This window comes from Leptosomus discolor, chromosome 2 (assembly GCF_034619465.1).
Source record: "Leptosomus discolor isolate bLepDis1 chromosome 2, bLepDis1.hap2, whole genome shotgun sequence".
NCBI classification, from domain to species: Eukaryota; Metazoa; Chordata; class Aves; order Leptosomiformes; family Leptosomidae; genus Leptosomus; species Leptosomus discolor.
This window is the reverse complement of record NC_141392.1, coordinates 56,858,497-56,883,174: the sequence shown is the minus strand read 5'-3', so window position 1 is coordinate 56,883,174 and position 24,678 is coordinate 56,858,497. Positions and strand designations below refer to the sequence as shown.

Genomic DNA, 24,678 nt, shown 5'->3' with positions numbered 1-24,678 from the left:
TATTGGCACTTTACAAAAGGCATATAGGCAAAATAACTGGACTAAGCAAATTAAATGGAAGTGTTTGGTTTAAACTTTTATTGGTCGTTGCGAAGGCATGTATGGTACAGTCCAGCAATATTCTTGGCATGCAATAGACTGAATTATACAGTAAATTTAATATTTAATGGAAGACTGAACATGCTTTGAAATACACACACTCATAAATATACTTCCTGCTCTCAAGAGTGAATGACTTTTTTTTTTTTTTTCCAGAGCTTTCCTTTGATAGGTCTGATTTTTATTACTTTTGAAGGTTAGGACTCTTCTTGTAGATAATATTAGCGCCTTCAGAATCTAGTGCAGAAATTTACTTTAGTACAGTATTGTGCTCAGAGGAAGAATGGTATTCATCCACTACTCTCCAAAAATAGATGCATTAAAGCGTTCCTACTCCTTTTCATTTCTTCTAGATTGAGCAAAAGATAATGCACTCACAGTATTTGGCTCAAGGTTGGGAAGAGATCAAACAAATGAAGGCTGAGCTCTGGATATATTTCCAGGATGCAGATCAACAACTACAGAATTTGAAAAGGAGACGGGCAGAGTTGGAGCTAAACATTGCCCAGAATATGGTACTCCAGGTTAAGGTAAGGAGACTTTGGGTTGAGATCAAAAGGTAAGGAAGAAGTTCATCCTGTGGCTGATATCGTGATAATTCATGTAATATGCACATACTGTGTACAATTGCTAATACGGTCTAAGCAAGAGCAGAGAAGACAGAGGAAAGAGTGTTACTTTATTGAATGTACAGGGTGACAGAGAAATGTACTTTAATATTTTTCTAGCATTTTTTTTTTAACAGTAGACAATTTTCAGCCTACTCTTCTGATTTGCCTTTGCTTTTAGTAGGCTAATTGCTGATCACAGTGGAGCTGAAGATAAGAACTGGAACTTGTGCTTGCTAAGTTCTTTGATTTTAACACTTCTAAATTATTTAGATTTATTTCAGAATTAGTCTAGGAAACTATTCAATGTAGCTGGACTCTGAAAACCGCTGGAGAATAGGTAGGATAGAAACCGAATTTGATTTACCCTAAATAATGAGACAAATGCCTTCAGATCTTCACTATTTCTTATTCATTACAGAAAAGAGAATTTTTATGGCCATTGTGCACACATCACAAACATCAGTAAAGTAACAAGAAGAAACAGAGAAACAGATTATTTCTTTATTAAATGAGGAAATGCTTGGGGTTTGCATTTTTGGTCTAGAATTTTCTTGTATTCTTTTTCTGATATGACAAGAGTTAGGTGAAAATGAATAGCACTTCCTCTTCAAATCTGTTTACACAAATGTTTGAACAAAACCATAGCCCTTGAAGGTTCGTCAGCTCAATGTGGACTGAAAGCTGTTACACCAGCTATCATTAAGGGTCCAGGAAGAAGCAGGAGTCTGTGTTTCTTCACTGTTTCAGTCAGGAACTTTGGATTATTATGAAAGGCAGGCACCTGCTGGACTGTCAGATGTGGCACAGTGTGTACTTTTTCCTTGAATTTGCCCTGGTAAAGGAAGATGCCTAGCTCCATTTGAAGCAGTCACAAAGAGGAATGAGGCAGAGCTGGGCAGTAGCATCTCTTCTCCAGCATGCCTGCCAGCCCTCAGTGAAAACACATCATCCCAGTAAAGTGCTGGAGATGGGCATGGTTGTTTAGCTACAGATATTAGAACTAGAATTTGGGAAAAGTTATTTACCCTAGACAGTGTAAAAATATAGCACTGAAAAATATTTGGTTAGTTTTAGCTGTCAGTATATTGTATATTTTTTGGTGGGGTTCTCTGTGACTACTTATTCGCTAAGAAATGTATATGCACATGGACTCGTATTTACTTGTATTTATTAGCTCAGATAGCAATCATACCTAGATAATAATTGGCTTTGTTTCAATAATGACAGTGATAATCGTTGCTATTACAGAAGTAGGAACAGAACAAAGTGTGGATGTGGGGGTTCACTGACTCGTGGACTGTACTTACTATTTTTGGTCTCTAATGAAAAAAGAAAAGGAAAAAAATCAGGTAGAAACAGTACTGGTAAAACTAATTCTCGTGAGACTCAGACTATCTGACATGATGTAGTGTACGGTGGGAGCTGTGATAGTCCAGAAGCCTGGACAACAAGGTATGACTTAATCATGATTTCTGCTTATCACTGGCACTTGGAAACTGCTTTGGTTTGCTTTCACGTCTATAACCAACCTGTCCTCACCTGAGAAGACGGGGAGGAAAGTTAGGGGAGGGAGGGAAGAAGGCACTTCTTCCATTTTACATCTGCGCAGGCAGCATTTGCCTGGGAAGGTAATTGGTCCTTGCACAATATATTTGTTTCAGAGTTTTTATTTAAATTCCATCTTATAATTTTGAGTAGGTGTCACCAGATTGGTTTTGGCTTGTATCTTTTTCAGGAATTCAGTCATAAGTTGCAGTCTAAGCAGTCAGCTCTTACCTCTGTGACTGAGAAGATGAACAAGCTAACCCAAGGACAGGAATCACCTGAACACAAGGAAATAGGAGAACTGAGCAACCAGTGGCTGGACCTCTGCCTTCAGGCACACAGTTTGCTTATACAGAGAGAGGAGGATCTGCAGAGGACGGGGGATTACCATGATCGCATGAATGTAGTTGAAACTTTCTTGGAAAAGCTCACAAAAGAGTGGGACAACCTGGCTAGGTAAAAAAGGAGTAGCGCACACAAAGCTGACTTAGTGCATATACGCTGAAAGAGCTGTTTACAGAGTGTCTTTAAGTTGGATCCGCTAAAAATCCCTTTTTCCATTTTTATTTGAAAGCAAGCCTCTCTTATTAAATATAGGACAATTACTTGTATTGAAATAAAAAGAGCTTGAGAAGCCAGATCTTCAGTGTTTGTCTTTAAGGCAAGTACTGATTGATCCCATCTCGGGGTATAGCATTTTGTGATATCTCAGTAATTTTGACTATCTTATTTGAACTCTTTCATTTGTGTTTACTGTGTTTCTTGTGTGTTTTCCATTATGATGTTGTGTTTTATCTATTTGTCTATTACATTATTTGGTGCTGCTAATTGATTGCAGCTCCTTTGTGTAGCATAAACACACCAGCTGTGTGTAAAATTGTGAGTCTGTTACTGCTGCTGTCACTGTCATGGAACAAGATTCACTTCAACTTCAGTACTTGTTCATATGTGCGATAGAACCAGTATGCTCTGTAGTATTTGTGTTAATTTGTATGGTCAGCCTGATGAGCATATTGCAGATGAAAGGGAGAGGAATAAAAATGTTAAACTTTTTGATTAATATTCAAAACTGGTACCTTCAAAAGAATCTGAAAACTGTAGGTATTTATATCATATTGATTTATGGTAGGCTTGTAATTCGTCCTGACCTCTTTTAAAAGTCTGTCTTGAAATAGGATCTAATAGTTCGTTTCTGTTGTGTCTGTTTTGATAACAGATCTGATGCTGAAAGTACAAATGTGCACCTTGAAGCTTTGCAAAAATTGGCACTGGCACTACAGGAAAGGAGATTTGCTCTGGAAGATTTGAAAGATCAGAAACAGAAGATGACAGAACATCTGAATCTTGATGACAAAGAATTAGTAAAGGAGCAATTTGGTCATTTCGAGCAACGCTGGACTCAGCTGGAGGACCTTGTCAAAAGGAAAATTCAAGTTTCTGTTTCAACCTTAGAAGAACTCAGTTTGGTGCATTCCAAATTTCAGGAACTAATGGAATGGGCAGAAGAGCAGCAACCTAGTATCTCAGAGGCTCTTAAACAGAGCCCTCCTCCAGATTTGGCTCAGAGTCTTCTCATGGATCATCTTACTATTTGCAGTGACCTTGAAGCCAAACAAATTGTTCTGAAGACGCTTGTGAAAGATGCTGATAGGGTGATGACCAACCTAGGGCTCAATGAAAGGCAGGAGCTTCAGAAAGCACTTTCTGATGCACAGTACCATGTAGATTGTCTCAGTGACCTGGTTGGCCAGAGGAGAAAGCACCTGAATAAAGCACTGTCTGAAAAGACCCAGTTTCTCATGGCAGTCTTTCAGGCTACAAACCAAATTCACCAGCATGAGAAGAAGGTAACGTTTCCAGAACACATTTGTCTGTTGCCAGAAGATGTGAACAAACAGATCAGGACTTGTAAGAATGCCCAGGCTAACCTGAAGGCCTATCAAAATGAAGTCACAGGGTTGTGGGCTCAAGGAAGAGACTTAATGAAAGAAGCAACAGAACAAGAAAAGAGTGAAGTGTTAGGTAAACTGCAAGAACTACAGAATGTGTATGACACCGTTTTACAAAAGTGTAACCAGCGGTTGTTAGAACTGGAGAAAAATATAGTTTCCAGGAAATATTTCAAAGAAGACTTGGATAAAGCTTGTCATTGGCTAAAACAAGCTGATATTGTCACATTCCCAGAAGTCAATGTAATGAATTCTAACTCTGAACTATACAGCCAGTTGGCAAAATATCAACAGATTCTTGAGCAGTCTCCAGAATATGAGAATTTGTTGCTTGCACTGCAAAGAGATGGCCAAGAAATCCTACCGTCACTTAATGAAGTGGATCATTCTTATCTAGATGAAAAACTTAACATTCTCCCTCAGCAATTCAATATTGTCACTGCTCTGGCAAAAGAAAAATTATATAAGATTCAGGAAGCAATTTATGCCAGAAAAGAGTATGCCTCTTTAATTGAGTTGACAAGTAAAGCTCTGATTGAGCTAGAAGATCAGTTTGTTAACATGGACAAAGCTCCAGCTGCTATTTTAGCCAAAGAAGCTGCGTCACTCCAGCAGGCCTACAGAGATCTCTTGGGTGAAGTGGTGAGCCTTGGTGCAGCAGTGGATGAACTAAACCAGAAGAAGGAGGCCTTTCGAAGCACTGGCCAGCCATGGCAACCAGACGAGATGTTAAAACTTGTCACACTGTATCACAAGTTGAAGAGGCAAATAGAACAGAAAATCAACCTGTTGGAAGACACAATAGAAGAATGCCAGGAGCATGAGAAAATGTGTATGCAGTTTGAGGCACAACTAGAGGCAGTGAAGAAGGAGCAGATTAAGGTAAATGAGGAAACTCTTCCCATAGAAGAAAAGTTGAAAATATACCATTCTCTGGTGGGCAGCTTGCAAGACTCGGGGAGTCTCCTGAAGCGAATAACTGAACATCTAGAAACCCTTTCCCCTCAGCTTGACTCATCTGCATGCGAGACAACGAATCACCAAGTGCAGTCTTGGCAAGAGAAGCTAAAGTCTTTGCATGCTGCCATTGGTGACACTGTGATGGAGTGCGAGAACAGACTTGTGCAAAGCATAGACTTCCAGACAGAAATCTGCCGCTCACTCGACTGGTTGAGATGGGTGAAAACAGAACTTAATGGAACATTAAGTTTGGACCTCAAACTGCAAAGCATCCAAGAAGAAATCCGAAAGGTTCAGATACATCAGGAAGAAGTGCAGTCAAGCCTGAGAATAATGAATGCACTGAGCAATAAAGAGAAAGAGAGATATATGAAAGTGAAGGAGTTGATACCTGCTGACCTGGAAAACACTCTTGCTGAGCTGACAGAACTAGATGGTGAAGTTCAAGAAGCTATACACATGAGACAGGTTAGTGTACCTAAATGTCATTAGTTTCTTGCTCACAAAGCTGAAAAAGACGGCTCTGTGGCTTGATGTTTGTAATCATCTCAACATTATTTTAATACTCCTATTGTTTGGGATTTTTTAATGACTTAGTTTGTAGCCTGTTGCCATGAATGACTTGGGCAGGAGCAGAGAGGGAAAGGCTTCCTTAATATGGATTTTTACCTGCATGTAGAAATACGAACTGACTCAAAACCTGCTTCCATATAGTCTCTCTGGACCTGTGTTTTAGATAAAATAAAGGGAAAAGAAAGCAAACACAGCCAAAATCCAGACTCTCAGCAGAGGATGTTTTTGTTGCTGCTGTGAATTTTATGTCTGTGACCTGTATAATTTTCCCTTTTATTTCAGGCTACCTTGAATAAATTATATAGCCTCTGCCAAAGATACTACCAAGTGATGCAGCTAGCAAATGACTGGCTTGAAGATGCTCAGGAATTTCTGCATTTAGCAAGAAATGGTCTTGATGTTGAAAACTCTGAGGAGAACCTAAGGAACCACATTGAATTTTTCAGCACAGAAAGTCAGTTCAGTAACCATTTGAAGGAGTTACAGGGCCTTGTGTCTGAGATAGAGCCCTTTATCCAAGCCACAGCAAGAGAGCAGCTGATGCAGAATGTAGCTGCATTGGAGGAAAAGGCCAAAGGGACAAAGCAAGAAGCCAAAACCCAGCAAGAGCAGTTACAAAGGTATTTTTTTTTTTTCTTTAAGATCATCTTGTTGGTCATGAAAGAAAGAGATCGCACCATTAACTGGATTTTTTTTTAAATGTTTGTGCTACTGATGAGAAGTAATATTGGGATTCAGAGCTCTTGGATTCTGTTTTCTGCCACTGACTGACTAGATGTGTGATCTTCAAGAAGCTGTGATAAAATGATATAAAGCTTGGAACAGCACTGAGAAGGAGAGTAGGAAATGACTGTCCCTTATTTCACCTGGCACAAGTCCTACACAGAAAGAAACGAGATAGAAGCAAACATTCTGAACTAAAAGGAAATACCTTTTTAACCAGCATAACTATCTTCTTATTCCTGAATCTTCTGGGTTCCAAAAGTTTAGGTGGGTTTAAAACACAACCTAGGCAAAGTCACTGAGGAAGAGTCAAACAAGGGCTATTAAGTGCCCAGCTGCGCCTGTAAGGTACAGCAGAAAATCAGGAGCATATGTTTCTATGTATGCTTATTCCCAGTAATCTTTCTTTTTCTTGGAAAATACTGTGTTAACAGGAAAGCCAAGCAGTTACATAGAAAACTAGGTGCAACAATATTCTTGATTTTCAAATGGTTTTATATTGCATTAAATTGTTCTTTCTGGAACTGTGTTTAAGGTGTGCTTCTGAGTGGCAGGAGTACCAAACAGCAAGACAGAAGGTTATTGAAGTGATGAATGAGGCTGAGAAAAAATTATCTGAATTCTCAGTAGCTAAAGCTGCTTCTTCTCATGAGGCAGAAGAGAAATTGCTAACACATAAGGTAAGGTACTGAAAACTACATTAAATCCTTGTCCTTCAGTGAAAGTAAATGTGTGTTATGTAGGTCCTTACATGTGGCAACCTGAATTTGAGCTTTTAGATCTTTTCCTGTAGTGTTTAACTGTGTCATAGCACACCAAGAGATGGTTTGTGTTGTGCAGAACACACATTCTATTTGTGGGGTAACCAAAACAGATATTTTTAATTGCTTTTCAGCTTAATGTCTGTCTATGTGCCTATGACTGTAGAGAACTGGAAGGAACCAGGAAGTTCCTAAAAGCCTTGGGTGCTTATAGCCCCAAATTGTATACCCTACAAGAAATTCAGGTCAACAGAAATGTCCATCTACTTTGGACTGCATGGAATAGTTTTACTAGGACAGGAAAGGTTGGGTTAATATTAACTCTTATTTAGTCTAAAAGAAAGAAATGTGACTTAAAATAATTTCTTTCTCTTACAGTGTTTAGGGTGATAATCAGTTGCCTTAATATGGGCAGTTAGTGATGCTTCAGGTGTCCTTCACGGTCTCCAGCTGTGTGTCTGTGAAGGCAGGAATCTGCCTTAACAGTAATGTCATGTCTGCCAGCTTCATTAGACTATCCTGATACCCTTGGACATCTAAAATGGCATTAAACATGACGTAAATGTATGCTTAAACACCTGAATTGCTTCTTTCATTTTTAGACTGTGATAGAAGCCAGTCTTTGCTATAAAGAGGGTCCTGAATACTCATTTCTACCCCTTTTGAGGCGCTAGCAAGGAAGAGAAAATCTGATTACGCCAGATTTCTGCTGCTTCCGGAGTGGCATTTTGGACCAGGTCCTTCAAGTAGCTGTAGCTAATATATTGCATATGAAAAAATAAAGTGAGACCTAATCCCCTCACTCAGCATAGAGTATCTTCTCTTTGTCTGCGGTGGGTAGAAGTGGCTCACCTGCCTGCAAGTGTGTTGAATAGTTATGAGCTGTGTTGTGAAAAACAGAGCTTATTTTTGCTTTTTCAGACCCTTGTGTCTGTAGTGAATTCTTTCCATGAGAAGATCACAGCCTTAGAAGAAAAGGCTTCACAGCTGGAAAAAGTTGGCAATGATGCCAGTAAGGCAACTATAAACAGATCCATGACAACAGTTTGGCAGCGCTGGACACGTCTCCGGAATGTAGCTCAAGAGCAAGAGAAAGTTTTGGAAGATGCAGTGCAGGAATGGAAGGACTTTAATGATAAGGTAATTTCTGGTCTTGGTAAATCCTCCTTTGTTAACTGTACATAGGTTTTCACTTATTATACTGCCTTATTACTCATCTTATGGTAGAGAAAGCTGATAGCAGGAATAATTGATTTTTCTCACATTATAGAAAAAAACCAGCTATGGAAGACCTAGGTTTAGAACAACTGCCTCTAAGATTTGTAGAAAATACAGAGCTATTTTGGTTTCTGGTGTTTCTTCAGAATCTTGTCCACTGTTTCCCTTCCCCAGATGATCAATTCTAGATTAATTCAACTTCTTTTTCTTTTTCTTTTTTTGTTTTTTTCCCCTGAAGAGTATGAAGTTGCTGTTTCTAAGTTTATGCAGTGTTATTGCCTATCACTAATCATGTGTCTCCTTTTTTTTCCTTATATCCTACCTGACTCTTTCTATCTGTTGTTGTCCATTATTTTATTCTCAGATTGCAGGTTCTCTGGGAATGGTGATCAACTTTTTGTTAAATGTATGACTTGTGCCAAATTCGGGTCTGACGGGGATAAAGCTCTAGGTCCTATGCAATAAAGATAATAAATGCTAAAAAATACGAGCAGCCGCTTGTCACTTGACAAAAAAGTCCCATAACAAGTCGTAGTCCACTGTGAAGAGCTAGGGCTAGCTAGCTAGATCTAGCGCGTTAGAGCATAGGTTTATATCTGCTATAGAAACCGCTGCACAAGTCCTATACCACAGCTGTTTCACAGTATCTAAATGTACAGCACTGGGTTTAGCCCCTTTTGGCATCAGTTGTACTAGCTTCTTTTTAATTTCATTATTACCTAGACTGCGTCTCTTTCCGTAGATTCAGAAAGCCACTGTAGCAATAGATCAGCTACAAGGTCGCTTACCAGAAAGCTCAGTGGAAAAGGCATCCAAGTCAGAGCTCCTGGAACTCCTTGATTACCACAGCAATTTTCTTCTGGAGGTGGATCACCAGCTGTCATCTTTGGGTCTGCTTAAACAGCACGCTGGCAGCATGCTTCAGGATGTGGAAGTAAAGTCTCTGTCTCAGGAGGAGCTACCGGTCGTGCAAGAAATCAAAGCAATGCAAGATCGATGCCACAAGTAAGGCAATATTTCAGAAGATTCAGTAGAAAAATGGTATCTTACAATTCATTAATAAGAGTTCTCGTATTATTTTTGTTATCATGCTTAAAATAAATATTAGTTATTATTTAGTTTAATTTTAAGTTATCTTTAATTAATTTTGAAATATTTTTACTATTTTTTATTTCCATCACCCAGAGTACGCATTGTAGAATATGTACTTCTTGCCTTGCATAATAACACTAACTTATGTAAGAGTTGTATAAACTACATGGAAGTTATAACTGATTTTAAACACTTTCATTGCATCTCAATGTTAACAGTGACCTTTTTAGTTTATCACTTTGTTTCCCCCGTTGGAAGCACTTAGGTACCAAAAGTAGGTATCCTATGAAATTTACAGGAGAATTTAGTGCATATGCAAACAAAATATATCTTAACATTTCACTCTGTGGTTATATGAATGTTTATCTAAATATAAAATGTTTCTCTGTCATGTATAACACAGAAAGTTTTATCGTTACGTTTCAGAACTCGTATCTACCTTGTAACTGCAGTAAGATGCTAATAACTGGATCTCCACAGTGGGGAGAGAGATAGGGAATGAAAAATCTGTAAACCCTGCACCTCACCTGTGCAAAGTTCATTGTGTGCACACAACTGATTACAGTAGAACAGCAATTCCTGTGGAAAATGTGTAGATATTAGTACTTCTGTAATTCCATTCTTCCCTTAGAATTGGTTTCTAACAAATAGGGTCTGTGATGATCTCATGCTCATGATCTCATGATAAGGCACAATTCAGCTATGAAAGGTTATGCAAACATAAATCAAATACGGGAATATCTAAGTAAGATCCATGTCATGTACATAAGAGCTACGAGTAGCCCTGTAGATCTTTCACAGAGCTGTCATCTGAAACGTATTCTGTTTTTTACAGGAGATGGAAATTCTTCAGGAAAGTGGGGAAATTTTGTCTTAGTGGAAGTGTGGAGATAGGTCCCTGTATCAAAAATGATGTTCAGATGTTTGGTCCATGCCTTATCCTAGGTACTCTGCTAATCCCATCAATAGATGTGGAATTTATCTCACAATATTTTAGATTATAGATATCCTAATCTGAACTGATTCTTGCTCTCTTAGTGGAGAGAAATAGACAGGTCTAAGATACAGGTTTTCTGCCCTATTTTAGAAGTTTATTTTAGAACAATGACGAATCATCCTAAATCGTGCCCTAGAATTGCCTGCTTCCTCCACTGACAATAAGGGCAGTGTGTGTTGATGAGCTCACAGGTAGGTGTCTGGATTATAAACATCTGCATTTCTTCAAAAGAATTGTGTGCTCGATGTCAAAGTGCATAAAACTGCTAATTAAAAGGAATGAAACTAAGAATGAACATAAGAAATGTAAGCGTGCTGCTTTAGTAGTCTGTTGCAACACTGCCCCACTTTTTATTACTCTGGATGTGGGGCCAGCAATCATTATCAATATTATTCATTTTTTGACAAAGCCATGTTTTTAGACATTGCTTAATTTTTCACAAATACTTATTGTTTCTTTGTTTTGGAAGTATGCAGCAGAAAGTGAAAAAAGGTGTGAAGATGGTGAAACAGGAGCTGAAGGAGCGCGAGGAGGTTGAAGCAGAGATTAATGTTGTGAAGTCCTGGATCCAGGAAACAAAAGAATATTTATTAAGCCCTGATGCAGAAGTGGATACTCAACTTCAGGAGCTGCAGGTATATCAAATTTGTCAATTACTGTATTAAACTATTTATCTTCATTGAAATCTGCTACTGAGTGTTAATCAGTTCAAAAGCACCATGAATTCAAACTAGACATTATTCATTAGTTTTTGAGTGAACTACTAGACAAATTCATAAAGCATAAAGTAGCTGATGGGCTGTAATACCTTATTTTAAAGTTATTTAATAGATGTTTAAGTATTTGCATTTGTGGAATTTTATGTACTAGCATATTGTCTAGTAATTGTTCTCATCTAATATATGGGGGAACTATAGAATGTGAATGGACAGAACATGGTATTTCTTTTCTATCTCAGCAGTCAGGGGTGGGAAGGGAAGCAACGAAATTAAATAAACTTATTTCACTAGAGGTGCTGAAAGCTTGACTTTTTCTATGCACATGTGGTCACACAGGAACAAAGAACTAGACAGACAGTCATAAATGAGAATCTAGGGAATGCCAAGATAAAATTCTTTTTAATGAACTGATTAAATATCTAAAAGCATTTGCTTTGTTGTAAGCTGCATGTAATGCCTGCATTTGCTAAGTTTACACAAACGTTTTTCCCATTGTTCTTAACAATACTGTTTTTCTGTCATTAGTCTCTCCTTGGTGAAGTAATTACTCATCGCCAGGCTGTTGAAAAAATGGCTGAACAACAACAGAATAAATACTTGGGGCTTTATACCATTTTGCCTTCTGAACTCTCTCTTCATTTAGCAGAAGTTGGGCTGGCCCTTGTAACTGTACAGGATCAGGTAAAGCATCGTGGATAAATGCAATACAGATGTATAGCATCTACAGAATACTACAGAGTATACAGTCTATATTTGTTAGACTTTATAACTTATTGAAATACAGTATTCAAGTGTGGTCAAACTATGACCACGTAGAATAGTTTTATTAGCTTCTTCCTTTAATTTGAATTAAGTTAAATTGAAGTTAATTTCCTTTCAGGAGGAGAGATTTCTGGTTACTGAATTTAATTCTTATTGCTCACAGATTCAAACCAAAGAAAGAGAAACTCAGCAGATCAAAACATTGAATGAAGAGTTTGGTCAGAAAATCCAGGGGGTAGCAAATGAACTAAATGCCATTCTTTCCAAACTGAAAAAGAAAACAAATGATATAGCAGAAGCTAAACTGGAACAAAAGGTAAGACTAGGCTTCCCTTATTTGATTACACAGTGAATTCTTCTGAATTGGGACGCTCACTTCATACCAAAGTTGTATTTGTGCAGACTGGCATGACATGTTTTTTAATGTAGTTCAACAGAAGAATGGACAGAAATAAGAGTTGACTGATGAGATTTTTTTATTACATTCTTTGCAAACTAGTCCATACAGGGACTTGAGTGAGTTACAGAACTTGAGGAAGTAGCTGAGAGTAAAAGCAAGTCAGATGGACAAAGTTATGCTGTTCCCTCTAAATAATGAGTATGACCGCAATCTGGGAAAGCGTAAGGGGCTCCCAGACTGCTCCTTGTCCCAGTCTGTACTGGAAAGACCATTCTTTACAGTATACCTTTAATTGCAATAAATAGAATTTTACTCATCCAGTAGTCCATCTCATATAATTTGGTACAATAACAATGTAATGTACTACTAGTGCAGTTAAAGGCAATGCAAAGGACTCTTGGTTGTTCTTGTAGGTTTTCTTAATCTTAGGTATGTACCACACTCAGAAAAGCTCATCTGTACTGAGGTGTAATGGCCAAGATAGGATTATCATATGAGAGTATGGGATCTTTTGAGGGGGAGAGATGGGGGAGGAGTTGATTGAGGGTTGGGGTTTTTTTTATTTGTTTTGTTTTTTTGACTAGTCAAAGATAAACTTGACCAAGTCACTGTATGAAAGTAAGCAAGGCATACCAAAAAGGAGAAGATTTGGCATGTCTGGTATGTCAAAAATGACCTGTTTATTTTCATGAGTTGCTCTCACTGTGTTCCAAAGTACCATTTGCTTTGCAGGAGATGTCACTGAAATATCCCTTTAAATTTGGTGTATCTCCTTGATTCCAGTAATTAAGAAGAAAGCCTGTGAAATGTGCTTTCCAATGTTGCATAGACGAAAACTCTCTCTCACTGGAGATTTAGTAATGTTCCCTCAACTGCGTTTATGTCAGCACTCAGCTGATACTCCTGAGATTGGGCTGACTTTAATTACAGCAGCAAGTATTTTTATATTGGTATTGAAACTGATGGTGAAAAGTAAAATAAAAATCTGTTTGAAATCCATGTGGCCTGTCAAATGGATCCTTCCTCACGTTTAAACGCGTATGAATTCTGCATCATTTCTATAGTAGAGACATTTATTTATGCCTACCTGAAGTATGTGTGTCTTTGTATTTAGATTAGTAGTTCAACAATCAGTCTTTATGTCTACATGTAGACATTATGTCACTAAGTTTATGGAATAATATTTGTTTATCATAACAATTGATCATAACTTAAACTCTAAGGTGTGTCTGCCAGGACAGCCCTAACCTGAAGGGCTTGATGTTGCTTCTTGAAGCACCTGTAGCTAGAGCAGTGTTCTGAATGAATTTTTGTCTGATGATTGCTATTTAAATTTCTAAAAATAATTGGAAATGGGCTGGAGTGTTTAATGAGACTTATTTTATTTGTATTGAAAAACAATGAATCATTAACATGTTGGGTATAAAATCCAAATACAAAAAACCCCAATATTCCCTCCCCAGGAAACTTTAGCCCATAAGTGTGTTATCAGTCTATGAGAAGCATAGAAAACCTTTTCAGTTTCATTTTTAAACTTTTCAGAAACTTTGGTAAAGGAAACCTGATTTTAAAATCTGTTTCTATTGAAGCAGCCTAGCACGATCCAAACTGCGCCACTATCAAGATCAAGCTATGAAAATGCAAGTTTCAAATGAAAATGAAAGATTTTATAATGCATTAATGAGTAATTACATATTTCTGAGTTTTTAAGGGTATATTTTAGACAGCAAAAAACCCCACAACCCCTTTCCAATAAATAAAAATCCTGTCATAGCAATGTCTGCTCACCATTCATTTCAAAAACAAGCACAGAAAGATGGCCAAGAACAGTTAAACTCACTCTGAAGTGACTCAGTCTTTTGCTGTGGTAGGGAAAATGGTTATCCGTTTCAGCCAGGAAGTCGGAGAAGAAAGAGAAATGGCACACATTTAAGAGATGAGCAAACATCCTGCTGTTCTGCCTTCCTGCTTAGACAAGCATTGTTGATTTCCAGCCAGCATAAAAAAGGAACAAACTATGGAGACTTTGGACAGGGTATAAAAGTTGCAAGTTGGACTGCAAATAATCAGTCAGAAAGCGAACACTTGCTGGATCTCTGATTTTCTTGTTTTTCTGCCTAGATGCTTGGTGAAGAGTTGGACAACTGCAATATAAAGCTGTTGGAATTAGATGCATCAGTTCAGGACTTTGCAGAGCAGAACGTGCCACTGGCTAAGCAGCTGGCTAACAGGATAGGAAAGCTCACTGCATTTCACCAACAGACCGTACGGCAGGCTGAGTACAGAGCAGCCAAGCTCAGTCAGGTATGATCTCAAATCCTTTCTGCTGTTCCCTTTCAGAAGAACGAGCATGCAAACTTCTCGTTTATTTTCCTGTAGTTATGCAAGAAGGGGCATTCCTTGGCACATCTGCCTATTATTAGTCAGGGCTTGCATCAAACCTCAAAGAGAGGCACAGACGGGTCAGATTGGGAGGGAATAATTCTGTGGTGCTGCTTTAATATCCTCTTCCGTGAATCATCTGCTGGTTGGTTCTTCTGGTGCCCTGAAAAGATTATAGACCTTCTCACAAACAGTAGCATGCCAGGAAATAGTATCTCGTACTTTTCAGAGCGTATGTCTTATCATTGTCACCTGTATTTGCAACATTAAAAAAAAAAAATGACACAAAATCAACCAGTTTTGCGCTAGCCACAATCTATAGAGGGTGAATATAATTTGTGGATTCAATAGAAAAGCCTAGATACAACAGCCCTGATAGTGCATAATGTTTGTGCAATGTTTCAGCATTCGTAAAGATGCTTCCCCTGTGGTTTAAAGTGGTTTAAAGTCACTGAAACTCTTTCTTATGTATTTTTTTACTAATTGTTATCCCAAAAAAGTCTAGCTAAATGCAAATAGATTTGCTATGGTTCTGCCATCAATGCTCTGGTAAATTCTTTTCTGCATGCATAAAGAAGCTTCTGTAAGGCTCGAAAAAGATAACTATTTCATGATACTCTCTTCAGTTTCCTCTGAAAAATTGTTTTTAAAAGAAGTATCAAAGTTATCTACCAAAGTAAGAGTTCAGTCAAAGGTACTTGGTGAAGGGATTTAACCGTTAGGATATTTTTGTTCAGCACCGAGAAATCCACTTCCTATCATAAAAAATGATAGGTAAGGCAAACTGCATGCAAAAACAGTCAGTCACCCAGGATTTGATCCATCCTTCATACAGGGAAACATGCAGGAAAATCAGTGAAGTTATTCCTGCTAAGAGAGAAGAAAATTGGAACTAAAGAGTACTTTGCTAAATAGAAGTCGGACGAATAAGAAAGCTGAGCTTTTGTCCTGCATTTTGAAATATGTGCAACATTTCTCTTTTTGGAAATATGACAGACTGAGTGGGCAAAGCAGGTTTTAGAAAAAGGTCATTTGGGGGATGACATGGAAAGAGACAAACTAAAATAAGGAATGATGTAAAGGAGGCTTGTAGTGAGCTACAAACTGAGTAAGAAGGTGTTTTGGAACTTACATGTGAGGCTGAAATATGTACAGGAAGCGTAACTTCTGGGGATGTATTTGGGCATCAATGCACTCTCCCAGTGTGACCTACATTCTTAAAGTGCCTTTTTTCCCCTGAAATAGATGTGCTTGTTACTGGAAACAGATCTATTTTAACTCCATAAAAACAGAAGTAATTAAGTTATATTCATCAGTAAGGAAAAGTTGTTAAAATGATCCCTAAGTTTAAAACAGTAAATGAAATAAAATTAGTTTTGTCATTATCTAAGAACAGAATTACATCTTAGGCTTAAGTGTTTTTTTTTTTCTTTTATATCCAGGCTGCTTCACACTTGGAGGAATACAATGAGATGCTGGAGTTCATATTGAAATGGATTGAGAAAGCAAATATCCTAGTGCACGGTAGTATAACATGGAATTCTTCCTCTCAACTTTGTGATCAGTTTAAAGCCTACCAGGTGATTATATGACCTATGAAATTTAAAGGGTGGTGTATAAAAGAGTTATTTTCTAAGCAGTAAGGTTTTATTTTATACACCTTTCTTGCCTCCTTTCCTTGAGGAAAAAAAGGTGTTAAAATGCTGGGTTTCTTTGACTGTTCCACCAAGTCTTAAAGATTATTAATTTCTTTTGGACAATTGTTTTGAAGACTGAAATTAAGATATATTGTTGAATAAAACTACACGATTGTCTATATGCTGTTATTCTGTGGAAGTCATTGCAGCTAGTATTCCTCTATTTTCAGTCTGTTATTCTGGGTTTTTTTCTGTCTCCTTTACACTAAATTGGAATAGGCTTTGTTCTCATCAGATGAGTTCCACACCAAATGTTCTCAGACTGATACCCAATGGATGGGTTCCTTCCAGTTGCCTCCTGAACGTCTCACATCTAGTTGATTCACTGTCCCTATGACAGTGCAATTTGTTCCTTGGGTCTGTGTCTGGAATGAAGTGGGATCAGTGGAGCAGTTTGATAAGGTTCAAGCTTGCCCAGGCTTACATGACCGTGTGAAACAAATCAAAGGATCATAAGATGATTGTGTTTCACTAATGCCAAAATAAGACTGCATTAATTATGATTTTTATATATACATTAGTTAATTGTCAGCTGCTTTCACTTACATTGGGGCATTGTAGTATGTCACACTTTCTTATTCTGAATAGGAACCTCCAGGCAATTTATCCTGAGGATAGCTAGGAGATTGCACTTCTGTTTTGGTTTTGCTATGGCTTTTTCCCTGCTTCAATAGTTGATGAGGATATGGGCTTAACCAATGCCATCCCACAGAACACTTTGGTAGCCGTTTTTAGGCAGAATTAATGACTGCTGCCCTGCTATAACACTGCACCCAAGTGCTTTCTTCTGCTTCTCATTTAGGTACATTTGGCTTCCAGAAAAAATCCTATCCATAGATTGTGTGTATTATATTCTTATAGGCAAATGTGTTTACCAAAACACTAAATTGAATGTGTTGGTAATTAGAACTGCTGAAACATCATGACTTACTCTTTTATTTCCTAGTGTCCATAAGCCGAAGCACTTCAGCATACACTCAGAATTAAGCATATTGCCTAAGCCTTACAGGAAATCAGTGAAACTTAATCATGTGCTTATAGATGTGTTCAAATTGAGGAGTTTGCAGATGAGGAATATACTTAAAGATATGTTTAATCTGAAGCTCAACTCTGGCATTCAATTTGTTCATGTTTCCATCTAGACTATGCTTGATGAGTCTGGAGAGATTCATGGGGACCTTGAGGCCATGAGTGAGAGGATTGAGTATCTGGCAAGTGTATACTGTACTGAAGGAATGTCACAGCAAGTGCTGGATCTGGGGCGGCGGACAGAGGAATTGCAGCAGGTTATCAAAGTGCGGCTACCAAGTCTCCAAGATGCTGCTAAGGTACATGAAAGCAGTTTTTCTAATGCTGGCTGACAGCTTGGGTGGTTTCTGAGACCATTAGCAGTGCAGATTATCTGTGGTCCATAAAAGGCGTGACTGTTGTCTGAAGTTAGGTATCTTGTGCTATTTGAGATTCAGGTGCTGTTCCAGACAGGGACAAGATTCCTGCAGGCCCTGTCGTATCTGCCCATTCTGGATGGATGTATTGGGGATCATGGTGTGTCTCAAATGGCACTGAGCACCTATGTTTAGATACTGGTGACATTTCCTTTATTTTTCTCTTAAAAGATATTTAAAGCCTGCTATCTATTAATTCAGATCAGTACCGGACCTACAAGAGAATGCAATGGAAAGAATGAATGTGCTTTTTCATGTCCATGATGTTTCTGTGCAGCTCTTCCATCTGGGTTTATTGTTAATGTAAATGTGTGTTATGCCTATGCAATGCCTGAGGACATGATAAAATGGTGCAAGACACAAGGAAAAACACAGAAGTCTTTTCTACTTGCTCTTATATTCAGGGCAAGAAATTTTACCTTAAATTGATACAATAATTCAGGGAAAAATGAATATTGGAATGGTACAATTAGTATATTTATAGGAGTTCTGCTGTCACCTGCTACAGTTACGCACTGCTGAATAGGAAAATGCCTAAAGGCAACTGAGAGAATAGGCTATCACCAATTGTTAGGACAATCACAGCTAAGGTTAAAAATGGTCCTTCTCCACATTTGACTCTTATTTCACAACATTTATAGGACATAGCAGAAATGCTGCAGCTGTAACAGTGTAACAGAGAGGTTGTTCCATTACAAGTCACTAAATGACAATTTATAAACTGAAGGCTTTTATTTATTTTTTTTAATTTATTTTTCGTGGAACAAACCAGAGATTTGCATACAAGTAAGTATACAAGAAGTGAAACTTACTAGCTTCAGTTCTCAGAAAAGTATTGGAACAATTGAATAAACTATTTGTAAATTCTTATAAGAAAGCGTGGAGATGCATAGAAGCCAACATATATTTATGAAGAAAGAAAATTATATCGTAAGTGTCCCGTTTAATGTGAAAGTAATAGATAGATTTGTCTATAAATGTACAATATGTCTTGACTTTAATAATGTTTCACATTATATTGTTATTAACAACATTAATAAGCTTATCTAGTTAAAAATACGATAGGTAGATGTAAAGCTAGCTAGAAAACTTACCTGGTGTGTAATTATCAATGGTTCACAGCCCATAAGGAGAGATACATCAGGTAGTGCTTTGTAGGGTTCTTTCTTGGATCTGGTACTATTCAGTATTTCAATTAATGAGTTGGATGGTGGTTTAGAAATCGTGACTGGCTTTTAGGATGCTTAGACAACACCAAATATACAGGGACTACCTGAAAAAAATTAGGCTGCTGTTCAACAGAGACAGGCAAATTGTTACATTTAGATAGGAAGAACCAGGCACGTGTTTCTCTGAATGAGGAACTACTGGTTTGATGCACCCTGTTGAAAGGTCTTAAGTTTAATAATGTGGATCATGGAAAGGTCTTAAGTTTAATAATGCGTATCATGGAAAAATGAGTGAACAATGTCACATCGTTGTAAGAAATCCAAACACCACATGGAAAATAAAGTATATACTTGTAAAGCATGCGAAGTAGTCCTTTTGTTCTATTCTACCTTTACTTCCAGTCCACCTGTTGGTCACTAGCGAGGTTTCAGCTGTGTCCTGTTTTGTACTTGAAGATGTGGACTGACTGGAGAAAGAATAGAGGATAGTGATGACTGTGATATGTGTATACATTTGTAGAAAAGATGCATAAAAAAGGATTATCCTAATATACGATGTATTCAGAGATAATAAAAATAATTTTTTCTTCATGTCTGTTGTTAATGGGACAGTAAGTAGAGGATTGAAATTGCCACAAAAGATAACTTCGTGTCAGACCATCAGAAAAAACCTTCTACAAAAAAAGAGTACTGAAATAGTGGAATATATTGTCTGTAAAGAGAAGTTGGACTCCACTGCTAGTGGTCTTTAAGAACACTCTGTAAAGATATGATAGTTATGTCCTGTCTTATTACAGGAAGATGACTAGAGGACATCTTGAGTTCCTTTCTAGGCCTCAAACTTTATGAAATTAGCTTTATAAAGTATATGCTGTAGTTGAGATTGAGGAACTACTTAAGATAATAACTCTGTCTTTGACACCTCTTTTTCTAGACTGATATTTTTATCCAATATTTTAAACATTTAAAATTCATTGTTAAAACTATGAATCAGTTTTGGCACTGTATATAAAGGATATAGCTACAAAATCCAGACATATATTTGTAGTGATTTTTTTTTCCTTTTTATTTTTTTTCTTTTTCTTATTTTTCCCTGAATCAAATGTATTGTGTTACAGGACATGAAGAAATTTGAAGTTGAGCTGAGAGCCCTGCAGGCTGCTCTGGAGCAAGCCCAAGCCACACTGACCTCTCCAGAGCTCGGGCATTTGAGCTTGAAAGAGCAACTTTCTCACAGACAGGTAAAAGGCCGGGACCTCAAAGTTAGCACCTGAGTAGTGTGAGCTTACGCAAAGAATAATGAATGTTGGTGAGACTGATTGTGGTGTTTCTCTAGGTGGATCATTGTTTTGGAGTCTAGCCCCAAATTACTGCCAAGGGAATAAGAGATGGAATGGGAAAAATCATTCAAAGGGAATGGTTCAAATATAATCCTTTATGAGTCTGTTAAGCCCAGTTACATTTTTGTGTGCTTATCTCCATCAGATATTGCTGCTTTCTGTATTGCACTTGGCCTACTGTAGGGATTTGTCAATTTGTTATTTTTTGGTCTCAGTGTCATGACAAGAAAAATAACCCAAGTTATAGCTTTCTGAGTTGCTTAAGAAATGTTTCTTGCTGCAAGCTAATATGAAGATTTAACTGTCTTAGTCTGCCAGTGAAAACTAAACATCAACAGGTCCACTTCAGTATTAAAATCTGCAGAAAAACATATGGATGAAAGGTAAATTTGCAGAGATTTCCCTTTTGATTAAAATATGCAGTCTTTATTCTAGGGACTTGCAGTCAAGTTTCAGAATATGGCACTGAAGAGTGTAAGTGAAACACATCACCCACCATAAGAGTAAAGGAGTATGGAGTTTACACTGTTTGTTATGTGTATTCTTTGTTCTGGCTCTAGCAGGTCTCACAATATGACTTGCTTTTGTACAGAAGGGGATCGTAGCCCCTGCCCACCTGTTTCACCAGACCGGATAGGGGTCCTGGAGAGTGTCTGGCTGGCATGCAGCCCCCAGAGTACCTCTGGGTGCCAATTGCACAGTAAAGGCACCCTTTGCCAGCAGTATGGGGCCTGCCAGAGGAAAGGCTTCACTAGTGACGTCTGAAGAACAGGTCATTATACCAAATCTCTGATTAAACTATCTACCATATGTCATGAAGGCACAGAAATAAAGAGCAAACCGCAACCATCTCATCAGTATGCACTTCAGACCCACTTAGCTATCCTTCTGCATACGACATAGGGGAAGGGAGATGACCAGTCTCTTTATCCCTGTTTGCCACATGCATTGTCTAGCTGATTTATATCTGTTGAACTTAAAATCTTTTTCTAATGTGCTAAGGCCTTTTCATCACCTTTGCTTTTTTTTTTACAATTGTTTTTCTTTTTATGTCTGTGAATACATTCAACTCCCCAGTGAAGATAAAAGAATGCTGATCAAATCTATTCTCCAGTCATTGCACTTAGGCCCTTCTCATGCATATGAACGGACAGCTTGAATGGACATTGTGAATGAAATAGAAACTATTAAGAAAGGCATCCAGTGCATGATTATTCAAAGGAAAAGATTTCTGTGTAGCTGTGTTTCTTTCTATTTGATTGCCTTTTGAATTTTGAGCAACTTTTTCAGCCATGGTTTGTGTTTTCAAAGCAAGGCTGTGAACACAAGATTCATTTGCTGGTTTGAAGATGTGCTTCTGTGTCTCAGCAGGGAATTCCACTCAGATTTTAACATTAAAATATATGTATCTGTAAATCCCTGCTATGCTGCTTTGATTTGTGGATTTTGTAAAGATATTTTCTCAAATATGTTAACAGAAGGGTTTTTTGTACTTAGACACTTAGAAATAGGTACTGCTATGCTTTTTCATGAATTATTTTTATTCCTATTACATGGCCTTTTTGCTTAACTAATATTTAAAAGAATGCTCATTTCAGAATTGATGAATCCCAGACAAATTATGTCCTGATGTTATTCAACTTAGAAAATAGGTAATCAAATTTGTTTTAGTGCTTGAGCTCATCGTAGTTTTTCTTTTGCTGCCTGAAATTCTCTGGGAGTTCTGCAAAACTGGCTTATTGTGGCACTTTGTTTCTAGCATCTGTTGTCTGAAATGGAGTCACTGAAACCAAAAGTTCATGCAGTACAAGTCTGTCAGAGTGCCCTGAGGATTCCTGAAGAGGTGGTCACCGGCCTGCCAATGTGCCACAGTGCCCTCCGGCTCCAGGAGGAGGCCAGCCGCCTGCAGCACACTGCCATTCAGCAGTGCAACATCATGCAGGCAAGTGTAACTCCATCCCATAAGGTACTCTGAGTAGTGTGAACAGAGCCATACTGAGGTGGTTTGACCCTGGCTGGATGCCAGGTGCCCACCAAAGCTGCTCTATCACTCTCCCTCTCCTCAAAATAAGAGAAAAATAAAACAACAGGCTTGTAGGGTCGAGATAAGGACAGGGAGATCACTCCGCGTTTACTGTCACGGGCAAAACAGACTCAACTTGGGAAAAATGTAATTTATTGCCAATTAACTCAGAGAGAAGTAACTAGATAAAACCAAATCTTAAAAACACCCTCCCCCCACCCCTCCCTCCTTTCCCAACTTAACTTTATTCCAAATTTCTCCCCCTGCAGAGGGGGAGGATGGAGACAGGGAATTGGGGTTGGGGTCAGTTCATCACACTTCTTTCTGCCACTCTTTCCTCCTCAGGGGGAGGACTCCTCACACGCTTCCTCTGCTCCAACGTGGGGTCTCTTCTCATAGGAGACAGTCCTCCATGACTTCTCCAGTGTGAGTCCTTCCCATGGGCTACAATTCTTCATGAACTGCTCCAGTGTGGGTCTCCTTCATGGGGTGCAGTCCTTCAGGAAACGACTGCTCCAGTGTGGGCCCCCCGCCCGCCATGGGGTCACTAGCAGCAAACCTGCTCCAGCGTGGGCTTCTCTCTCTCCATGGGGCCAGAGGTCCTGCCAGGAGCCTGCTCCGGTGCAGGCTTCCCACGGGGTCACAGCTTCCTTCAGGCATCCACCTACTCCAGCGTGGGGTCCTCCACAGGATGTAGGCAGTCATCTGCTCCACCGCCCATGGGCTGCAGGGGGACAGCCTGCCTCACCATGGTCTTCACCACAGGCCGCAGAGGAATCGCTGCTCCGGCACCTGGAGCATCTCCTCCCCCTCCTTCTTCACTGACCTGGGTGTCTGCAGAAATGTTTCTCTCTCATATTCTCACTCCTCTCACTTGCCGCAGTTATTGCTGCGCAATAACTTTTTTTTCCTCTCTTAAATACATTATCCCAGAGGCACTACCACTGTCACTGGTAGGCTCAGCCTTGGCCAGCGGCAAGTCTGTCTTAAAGCCGGCTGGCATTGGCTGTTTTGGACATGGGGGAAACTTCTAGCAGCTTCTCACAGAAGCCACCCCTGTAACCCCCCAGCTATCAAAACCTTGCCACACAAACCCATTACACATAGAAGTTGTGACAAAACCAGAGAATTTCACATTTCTGTGCATTCCTCTTTTCCTTCAGTCATTTCTGACTCCACCTTTTTGAGGGTTTTAACATTCACGATCATGTTAATTGTTGACTTACTAATCAGACTCTTATCTCAGTTCTCTCCTTGATCGTGCTATGGTTTTTATAATGCTGTGAGGATTAACTAGACAAATAGCTAATATACAATTGTATGCAGGTTAATTTTGTAATATATATATTCAGTTAATTAAATTTATATATCATTATAATATCAACTGCTTATAATGATTGCATTAAAACTATTGAATAAATTGAATAGCTTTCTAGGATAAAAATAATGATTTTTTTTTTCTCTTTATTTAAAATTTATATATAATTGCTTTCTGATTTTGGAGTCATTCAGCATCTGTTAAATTTGCATTTTCAAGTTTTGCTAAATACAAGAAAACTAGGTTTTGTTTGGTTGTTTGTTTGATTCATAATTAAACATTTAAGAGGTGTTTCCAAAGAAGAGGAGAATAAGCTTTTCTTTCCTGATACTTAGTGATAGAAAAATACATAGTGAGCTAGGGTATGATTACAGAGCTTCAAGTTAGGTAACAGAAGAGACTTTTGATCATTAAGGATACTTAATGATAGTTAAGTACAAGGACAGATACAGTGTCACACTGAAAAGTTTTAAAAACAGGTTAGACAAACTGCTGGTGAATCTATGAAGGAAAGAACTGATACTACACAGGTAGCATAATGGACTGAATCAGTCTTCATAATCCTCTCAAGTTGTAGTTTCTGTAAAATCTAACTTTTTCATATGGTCTTTCCACTTCATAAATGGAGGCTTGAAGTGAAAATGCAAATAAAAATGCTTTATCATAAAACCATAAGACTAGGCAATTCTATCTTTTGGTAGGTATGTTTGATGCAGATACTTGTTAGAAGCAGAAGTCCTAGCTCCTTGTATTGGATATCTAAATCATCATGTTATGTAAACTATTTTTTTGAATAGTTAAATAAATGAACCCATTGAATTCACTGCAGTTCACAGTATTTCTGAACAGACTTCAAGGCCAGGTTGGATGGAGCTTTGAGCAACCTGGTCTGGTG

The 24,678-nt window shown here is 38.3% G+C and overlaps 1 protein-coding gene across 2 annotated transcripts in view; it reads left to right on the top strand.

The window, feature by feature from the left end:
* SYNE1 (spectrin repeat containing nuclear envelope protein 1) overlaps positions 1-24,678 on the top strand; it is a 269,565-nt gene that overhangs the window by 132,894 nt on the left and 111,993 nt on the right. For both annotated transcript variants that reach the window (XM_086461108.1, XM_086461107.1), the window contains 15 exons: positions 453-629; positions 2,446-2,711; positions 3,472-5,632; positions 6,020-6,357; positions 6,996-7,140; positions 8,143-8,361; positions 9,182-9,444; positions 10,998-11,163; positions 11,773-11,928; positions 12,173-12,325; positions 14,531-14,713; positions 16,234-16,371; positions 17,631-17,816; positions 20,221-20,343; positions 22,202-22,384. In XM_086461108.1, the coding sequence (XP_086317234.1) occupies positions 453-629; positions 2,446-2,711; positions 3,472-5,632; positions 6,020-6,357; positions 6,996-7,140; positions 8,143-8,361; positions 9,182-9,444; positions 10,998-11,163; positions 11,773-11,928; positions 12,173-12,325; positions 14,531-14,713; positions 16,234-16,371; positions 17,631-17,816; positions 20,221-20,343; positions 22,202-22,384 (4,857 nt within the window). The remainder of the gene's footprint in view (positions 1-452; positions 630-2,445; positions 2,712-3,471; positions 5,633-6,019; positions 6,358-6,995; positions 7,141-8,142; positions 8,362-9,181; positions 9,445-10,997; positions 11,164-11,772; positions 11,929-12,172; positions 12,326-14,530; positions 14,714-16,233; positions 16,372-17,630; positions 17,817-20,220; positions 20,344-22,201; positions 22,385-24,678) is intronic.